The sequence below is a fragment of the Saimiri boliviensis genome, chromosome 2 (genome assembly GCF_048565385.1).
Source record: "Saimiri boliviensis isolate mSaiBol1 chromosome 2, mSaiBol1.pri, whole genome shotgun sequence".
NCBI classification, from domain to species: Eukaryota; Metazoa; Chordata; class Mammalia; order Primates; family Cebidae; genus Saimiri; species Saimiri boliviensis.
Genome location: NC_133450.1, coordinates 205,239,744 through 205,248,977, shown reverse-complemented (window position 1 = coordinate 205,248,977; position 9,234 = coordinate 205,239,744). Strand labels below are relative to the sequence as shown.

The following is a 9,234-nucleotide window of genomic DNA, read 5'->3' as shown; positions in this document are numbered from 1 at the left end:
CTTACAGCGACGGCGTGAAGAGGGCGCCCCAGAGCCGAACCGGAGGCCGGCAGCAAGCGGGACGAGGGTGGGCGCGAGCGCAGGGGCGGGCCCCGAGGGAGGGCGGGGACGCTGAGGGGGCGGGGTCGGGCCAGGCGGGGACGCGCCCGCGGGGTGGGGAAGGCGGGGGTGCGGCGGTGGCGGGAGCGTGCCCGGTCCCCGCCCCTGTTTCCCACTCTCCTTCCACCTCCGACCGGCCGGGGCTCCGCAGAGGCGACGCTTGCTAGTACCCGGAACCGCCCTGCTGCTGCTGCCTGCTTCCTCCGCTCGCGGTGAGCCCGTCAGTCCCTGCTCTGTGCGCGCCTCCATCTGGGCCATGGATGGGTAAGTACTAGGCGACGCGGCGGCCGCACCGGGTTGCGCTGGCGCCGCTTCCACCCGGCTCTCGGCGGGACGCGCTGGGGCTGGGGAGCCGGGCGCAGCGCTGGCGGCCGGAGGAGCTGCCCCGGCCAAGCCCGACGGCGGGGCTTCCGGGCGTCTCGGTGGGGATCCCGGAATCGCGGAGGCGCCGTCCGCCGCAGCCTCTCCTTTCCCCACGCGGCGTCCCGGACGCGTCCGCCTCTTCCCAGCCTTACTCGACACACCAGGGAGCGGAGGAAAGCCCGGTCCGGCTGCCGTGCCGGGGTCCGCCCTCCGCGCCCCGAGTCCGAGGAGCCCAACTCGGCCTCCCAACACTTCCTCTCAGAAAATGGTGCACGGCGCTGGGGGAGGCGGAGGCGGCGCGCGGGGCGGGCGTCCTCTCGCCGGGGGAGTTGCTGTTTACCGGCGAGGTGGGGCGAGCGGCGGAGTGGCCGACGGCGGGTGCACGCGTCGAGGCAAGTCTGGGCGGCGACCTGGTTCTGAGCCACGGTTCCACGCGGGGTCCCGGGGCCGCCGGCGGACTTGGCCGAGGTCTCCCGGCTTGTGCCGGGAGATACGTTAACGCTTTCTCGACACCAGGGTTCTGGACTTAGTGACCATGGACGCTTACCCCTCACCACTCTCTCTCGCCAAGAAACTTAATGGATTCTCTGCCCGTGTATGTAAAATATGGTGTACGAGCAATTTTCGGGGAGCTTTCAAATGCTCAAAAATTCAGTGGGGGTCCCTGACCAAAAATAAAAAGATTTTTTATCTATGTATATAAATTATTCTCTGGAGACTCAGGGATATGGGGTAGCACTTGACATATTTTAGTAATTAAAGTAATAACTATGTTAGGATCCTGGTAAATTAATTGAAGGTTGTAGTGTGCCTACGGATTAAAAAAAATCTCCAACTCAGTTTATTTCCTTTATGTATTTGAGGTTTTGTTTGGCTTGTTACCTGGTTTTGATGACAAGATTTCTGTAAGGTTGTGGACTATATGCAACTTGTTAGAACAGTAAAAGTCGTTTACATGTTGCCATATGGTTGATAATTGTCTTGATATTTGGAGAAGATGAAATTTTCCAGCAGGGTTTGACCTCATTCGATTTCATTTATTTTAGTTGCACAACATTAAGTGGATATAGTATTTCTATTTGAATGCCGATTGCACACTGCTATAGAGTTTTAGAATTTATTCATGATTGTGGTTTTTTTTATTTAATGGAATATTTTTAAAAATTCTTAAAATCATTACTCTTTTGGGTATATAGTAGGTGTATATATTTTTGGGGGAAGTGAAGCTGTTTTTATTGTTTAAGTTTCTCCCAGAGCATTGTTGACTAATTTAACTTTACCTTATTCAGTTACATTTTATATGTTGTAAAATTTTGTGATCTTAAAGATTTGTGTCATTATGGTAATATTTCTGTTCAGGTAAACTATGATATTAGTATTTCGTTATGTGTAGTTAATTGTCTGGAAGATTTGACTTAAATATGAAAGCAGACTTTTTGTGTCGTAAAATTTATAGTTATAATAAAGAGGACCCTTGAATTTTGCGTCTTTGCTGTTAAACTCTAGGATAACTGTGAAGTGCAAACTTAAACTTTTTGATAGTGTTTAAGAAGTTAACTCTCCCTTCACCCTATTTGTGGTTTTAAAGGTAGTAATGAGTTTATTGGTTTGAACATGTAAGACAATTAGACAGATACTGGAAGGTAAGTTCATTTGGAAGTTCAAGAAGGAGCATTATTTGCTCTTTGCATCAGAACCAATAACGATAGTGTTACGCAGTCTTATTTTTTATGCAGCAAGCATCTAATTACTTGTCACATTTAAATTTTAGACAAATGAATTTCAAGTTACAGAAGTTTAGAAGGAAAAATAAAAAATCTACGTCGTGTTTGTAAAACATTTAGATCATCTAGAGTCATTTATTTGTTGACTTTTATGAGGTAATGATGACATAGGTTATTAACGATACGTAAAATGTATTTGTAGCTTTCTTTTAGGAGATATGAAGAAAAACATTAATCGAAGACAGTTTCTTGGGGCTTAGAAGAGATGAGTTTTTGGATGGCAGGACTTTAAAGCGGATTTTTTACACCCTGGTCCTAAGGGATGTGGTTTAAGAATAGAGTGCATTTTTGCCTTCAGGAGGCTAATTAAATTTCTGCATTTCCAACAGCCTGAAAAAGATCCTTTTTCCTTATTTGGATAGTCAAAAAACAAACCACAAGCCACCAGTCAACCTATCTTTCTAGTTCCTCCTCAAATCCCAACTGTCTCGTGTGTGTGTATGTGTTCATTTCCTCCTAAGAGATAATTTATACTTAAACACAATTTTGACGTGATAGAATATTTTTAAAAAGTAAATCTTTGAAAAATTTGATGTTTGAAACGTAATGTTTGTATTTATTTTAGTTCCGAGAGACTGTCTTTATTGTATTTTAGTGAGCAGTTTTGGGTGGTAAATGCAGATTTGCAAGATGCCTTCTATTTCTGTAAAATCCAAGCACTGGTTTTGTTTCATTTAAAACCTCAGACACGATTACTCATACCAGTGACTTAAAAGAACAAACTTTGGTGATTTTAAGTTTTGGTTTGGCTTTATTAAACAGAGGTAAATGGATAAACACTCATTTTTGTTGAAGTATGACTGTACTTCCAAAATACTAAAAGATAACTTAGGGTTTGTTTCTTGTATTGGTAGTAAGGCTTTGCTTTTACACTCTGCTGTTGCTGAACTGTCTCTCATCATTTTTCTTTGTATTAATATTTCACAACTCATCACATTCTTATTTTTATTATCTGTTATAATGCTTTTCCCCCCTTTATTTTTACTATCTGTCTTTTAAAAACTTGTTCTCTAACTTTGTTTTCCATTTTCTCTTTTTACTTTTTCCATACAGTGTTGTTACAGATCTTATAACAGTCGGTTTAAAGGTAGGAATCTTTTACTATCCTTTCATATGCATTTTTGTATCTTACTTTTGGCATATTTTCTATCTCACCTGTTCATAAAATTATCTGCTTTACTGTCTGATAATAGTCTTTCATTTTTACTTAGCTCCAAAATAAGTAGACCTGTAGGTAATTTTGGATTTTATGTATTTATAAGGAGGAACTATAGTATTATGTATATGAAATGTGAACAAAAAAATTTAGCCCCAAGTTTCGCTTAAATTATCAGGATGCTTTTTGTTTGCTTTGTTTTAGTAGTTAAATGTAGCCTCAGGCCAGGTGTGGTGGCTCACAGCTGTAATCCCAGCAGTTTGGGAGGCTGAGGTGGGCGGATTGCTTGAGCCCAGGAATTTGAGACCAGCCTGGGCAACATGGTGAAACCCTGCCTCTATTTTAAAAAAAACATATGAAAAATTAGCTGGGCATGATGGTATGTGCCTGTAGTCCCAGATACTTGGGAGGCTAGCTGGGAGAATCACGTGAGCCTGGGAAATCAAGGCTGCAGTGAGTGTGTGTCACTGCACTCAGCCTGGGCAATAGGAGTGAGACTCTGTCTCAAAAAAAATGTAGCCTAGGCTCTGATTTATCTTCTTACCATGTCCTTTATTCTGTCATCTTTCATGGATGTGCTTATGAGAATAATCTAAGCAGCTGATACTTCTTTATTCAGTGCCTATTAGGTGTCAGGTTCTTTACATGTATTTTCACTAATCTTTGTGGCAATCCTTCAAGGTAGGTAATCAGTGTTCCCATTTTAGAGGTGAAAAATAGATTTAGAAAGTGTCGGCCAGGCGCGGTGGCTCACGCCTATAATCCAAGCACTTTGGAGGCCAAGGTGGGCGGATCATCTGAGGTCGGGAGTTCAAGACCAGCCTGACCAACATGGTGAAACCCCGTCTTTATTAAAAAAAAAAAAAAAAAAGGAAGTGTCCAAGATGTGGTGCACTAGTGTTCAAACCCTTGTCTTGCGGGTCCCAAAACCTGGCTTTTTTTTTCATTATACCTGGCTGTCAGCAGTGAGAGTTCTGTGTAAAAGGCAAACATCCTGCAGGCTGGATAATCAGTATTTTCTAATAATGAATCTTCTAGGTTAGAAATCATTTCAGTTTTGTCAGAGTCTTTTCATTTATTGGATTTTTTATTTTTTGAGGTGGAGTCTCGCTCTGTCGCCCAGGCTGTGGGTCTCAGTGGCCCAATATCGGCTCACTGCAACTTCCACCTTCTGGGTTCAAGTGATTCTCCTGCCTCAACCTCCCGAGTAGCTAATATTAGTATTACAGGTGTCTGCCACCACGCCTGGCTAATTTTTTGCGTTTTTAGTAGAGATGGGGTTTCATCATGTTGTCTAGGCTTGTCTGCAACTTCAGACCTCAGGTTATCCATCCTCCTGGGCCTACCATAGTGCTGGAATTACAGGCAGGAGCTACTGTGCCCAGCCCATTCATTGGATTTTTAAATATAAATCAAGTAAACAGTGCTCATCTATATGAGACTTAAAATATCTGAGTGTTTTTTTTTTTGAGACGGAGTTTTGCTCTTGTTACCCAGGCTGGAGTGCAATGGCGCGATCTCTGCTCACCGCAACCTCCGTCTCCTGGGTTCAGGCAATTCTCCTGCCTCAGCCTCCTGAGTAGTTGGGATTACAGGCACGCGCCACCATGCCCAGCTAATTTTTTGTATTTTTAGTAGAGACGGGGTTTCACCATGTTGACCAGGATGGTCTCGATCACCTCGTGATCCACCCGCCTTGGCCTCCCAAAGTGCTGGGATTACAGGCTTGAGCCACCGCGCCCGGCAATATCTGGGTGTTTTAAAGGCTCCTTTACTAATTTAATATTTGATATAGCTGAGTTGAGAATCTAGTTCTAGAAGCCACTTACAGTTCAGATTATTGTAGAAAGGAATAATTCATCTTTGTATGTATTTTACACATGATAGATTGACTACGTAAATTTGTTCCACCACTTTGGGTCCATCTGTGTTCATCATCTCTTCTTGCTAGCAAATTTCAGTGCTCCTACTTTATTTGCGTTTGTTGGATGTGACAGTGATGTTCATTCATAGTTTTTTTTGTTGTTTTTTTGTTTTTAACTCTGTCACCCAAGCTGGAGTGTAGCGGTGGCATGATCCTAGTTCATTGCAGCCTCAAACTCCTGAGCTCAAACTGTCCTTTTTGCCTCAGCCTCAAGAGTATCTAGTAAATCTATAAGCATGTACCACTGGGCCCAGCTGGGATTTTGCTGCGTTGCCCAGGCTGGCCTCAAACTCTTGGCATCTCAAAGTGCTGGGAATACAGACATGAGCCTGTAATCCCTGCCCTAAAAATATGTCTCGATAAGCGAAATAAAATTTAAATGTTAGATGTAGGAACCATATTTGAATATAAGATTTGGCTTTCTGACTTTTAGCAAGCACTTTGTAAACAAAGATCAGATCCTACTCTGAAGAGAAGATAAGTTTGTTAGTTGATTCAGAAGCAATCTATACTTCTATAGACTTAAATACTGGGAATGTAAAATTATGCGTTATCTGGAGAAATTTTTCTAAGATTGTTCTTCTTTCTTGGATTCTATCCAAGCAAGCTTAATTACCAAGTAAATACTAACAGGCCAATAAAGCTCATAATTCATCTAGATTGTGTGAAAGATAATCTAGCAGTTACTTAATTTCCCCTATATGCAGTCTGAATAAGATGACACAACAAATGGTTTCAGCCAGTGGCAAGAGTGGATTTCAGATTATCTTATGTAAATTGCTTTCCTGGATTCGGAAGAGTAATAAGGACTTTTATAAAAGAATTGAAAATACTCTGTAGTATAATATAAAATCCATTGTTTTGGAGAAAGAAAGCTGAGTTTTTTTTGGAGATTAAGTGATTCACCAGAATGTGTCATGAGGGCAGGGATTTTTACTGTTTTTTTCACTACTGTGTTTGCCATGTCTGTCACATAATAAGCTTTCAGAAATACTTGATGAGTGCATGAATGCCAAATTGTCACATGGCTAGTTAGGTAGCATACTTACACAGGAACTCAAGCTCTTTCTCATTTTGCTAGTTTTTTTTTTTTTTTTCTCTGTTAGTTATATACTATGGTGAGAAAGAAATCATTTCATTTTTAAATTGGAGTTTTCTTGAAGACAGGTGACATTTTTCAGACAGCTTAGGGATGTCTCATGTTATACTTAGGTGTACACCTTGGATGTTCTTTGTGGTGTAACAGTTTTTTGAGCCTTGCAAAAATTAAGAAAATTAGCTTCTGATACTTCTGATGAAAAATTTATATTATTTCTTCATGTAATTTTTATATTTTGAAATGCTTATTGAGAAACTGAGACGTATTTGCTGGGTTTTTTTCTTTGAAGATAGGCTCTACCTCTGCCATTGCTCAGGCTGGAGTACAGTGGCATAATCATGGCTCACTGTATCCTCTACCTCCAGGGCTCAAGTGATCCCCTGCCTCAGCCTTCTGAATAGCTAGAACCGCAGGCATGTGCCACCACACCCTGCTAATTTTTTTGTTTTGTTTGTTTTTTGAGACAGAGTTTCGCTCTTGTTACCCAGGCTGGAGTGCAGTGGCACAATCTCGGCTCACCACAACCTCCACCTGAGTTCAAGCGATTCTCCTGCCTCAGCCTCCCGAGTAGCTGGGACTACAGGCGTGCGCCACCATGCCCAGCTAATTTTTGTATTTTTAGTAGAGACGGGATTTCACCATGTTGACCAGGATGGTCTCAATCTCTTGATCTCATGATCCACCCGCCTCGGCCTCCCAAAGTGCTGGGATTACAGGTGTGAGCCACCGTGCCCAGCCACCCTGCTGATTTTTAAATATTTTTGTAGAGACGAAGGTCTCACCATATTGTTCAGGCTGATATTGAACTCCTGGCCTCAAGTGATTCTTCCACTTCAGCCTGCCAAAGTGCTGGGATTACAGATGTAAGCCACCACACACAGGCATAATTGCTGTCTTTAATTTAGAATTCTTTTAAATAAAGAACCAACTAGATGATAATTAGTAGTAACTGTACATGTTTTTTTTAAATTTTTTTGTTATTTTTTAAACGCTAGTCAAGTGAAACAGTAGGAGTGGAGAAGGAACAAAGAAATCTGTAACTGGTTGTGATCAATTCATTGTAAATACCACTGCACTTGGACCAGCCAACTGTACATTTCTTAAGAACTTTACTATACCAGATAAATCAAAGTATCAGCCCGTGGATAACATAGCATTTTGTGTGTGTCCAGGTTATACTTTAATTATTAACTAGCTGGCTTATTTTAGACTCAGGTATTCCTCAAAATCCTGGTTATTTTTTCAAAATACTGTAGTAGCTATTAGAGTATTATTTTAAGAAAATGGTGATCTAGGCCGGGCGCAGTGGCTCACGCCTGTAATCCCAGCACTTTGGGAGGCCGAGGCGGGTGAATCACGAGGTCCAGAGATCGAGACCATCCTGGTCAACATGGTGAAACCCTGTCTCTACTAAAAATACAAAAATTAGCAGGGCATAGTGGCGCATGCCTGTAATCCAAGCTTCTCAGGAGGCTGAGGCGGAGGTTGTGGTGAGCCGAGATCGTGCCATTGCACTCCAGCCTGGGTAACAAGAGCAAAACTCTGTCTCAAAAAAAAAAAAAAAAAAAAATCATGATCTTACATATCAAATATGTTTTAAGCTTTTTCTTGGTTATTATCCTATTTTAAGTGAGTAGATGAGTATGAAAAACGTATATAGGAAGAACTATAATTGACTTCCAGTAATTATCATGTCTGCTGCTATTTAGAACAGAACATTATAGCATATTTAAATTAATTTTGAGGATGAGTCTTCTGTTTGCTTGACCAAAGGTTGGCAAACTACAGCTATGGACAACATTCGGCTTGCCACCTGTCTTTGTAGTTTTACTGAAACACAGCCATGCTCATTCATATCGTCTGTGGCTATTTAAGGCGGTTGTAGTTGTAGTGGAGACTGCAAAGCCTAAAATATTTAGTCTCTGACCCTTTACAGAAAAGGTTTGCCTGCTGCTGTGCTTGAGCTATAGGAAATGTAGACGGCATTTGCTGCAAATCCTTTTCCTTTTAAACTGAGCTGTAATTTGCATAGAATGAAATGCACATGTCTTAAGGGTACAGTTTAAAAATTTGACACTCGTATCCACTAGTGTTTCCTGTATACCTTGTTCAAGATAATAGAACACCCACTCTAGAAAGTTCCCTGTTGCCTCTTTCCAGAGCCAGTTTAGGCAGCTGTTCTGCTTTCTGTCACCAGAGGTTATTTTTACCTATTTTGTTTGTTTGCTTGAGATAGGGTTTCCCCTGTGTAGCCAAGGCTGAAGTGCAGTGGTGTGGTTGAGCCTCACTGCAGTGTCAACCTCCTGGACTCGAGCAATCCTCCTGTCTCAGCCTCCCGAGTAGCTGGGACTACAGGTGCACTCCACCACTCCTGGCTAATTTTTGAATTTTTTGTAGACTAGGTTTTGCTGTGTTGCCCAGGCTGGTGTCCTAGGCTAAAGCCATCTGCTTGCCTGAGCCACTCAGAGTGCTGGGATTATAGGTGTGAGCCACCGTGCTTGGCCAGTTTTACCTGTTATTGAACCTCATATAAATGGAATCACAGAGCATAAAAGCTCTTTGATGTCTGACTTATTTTACTCAGCATGGTTTTGAGAGTCCTTGTTATTGCATATATCAGTAATTCCTTTTTTTTTTTTTTAAATTTCTGTGAGAATTCCACTTTGTGAGTATGATACAGGATTATTTTTTGCTCCTTAGTGCAGGTAAATCCAGGATCTTGTCTCACAACCAGGAAAAATTAGGCACATGGACAAATTAGAGGGTGAGGAGAGTGGAATTTGTTTATTTATTTATTTATTTAATTTTT

At 41.9% G+C, this 9,234-nt stretch overlaps 1 protein-coding gene across 4 annotated transcripts in view; it reads left to right on the top strand.

Annotated features, from left to right (window-relative positions):
- Window positions 1-242: 242 nt before the first annotated feature.
- PTBP3 (polypyrimidine tract binding protein 3) overlaps window positions 243-9,234 on the top strand; it is a 119,401-nt gene continuing 110,409 nt past the window's right edge. For 2 of the 4 annotated variants that reach the window (XM_039475009.2, XM_039475008.2), the window contains exon 1: window positions 243-363. Coding sequence is in view for 2 of the 4 variants with exons in the window: in XM_003925228.4 (XP_003925277.1) it covers window positions 998-1,057 (60 nt within the window). In the remaining 2 variants the exon portion in view is untranslated. Of the gene's footprint in view, window positions 364-910; window positions 1,058-9,234 lie in introns of those variants that run through there. The other 2 variants (XM_003925228.4, XM_074395178.1) reach the window with 1 other exon arrangement.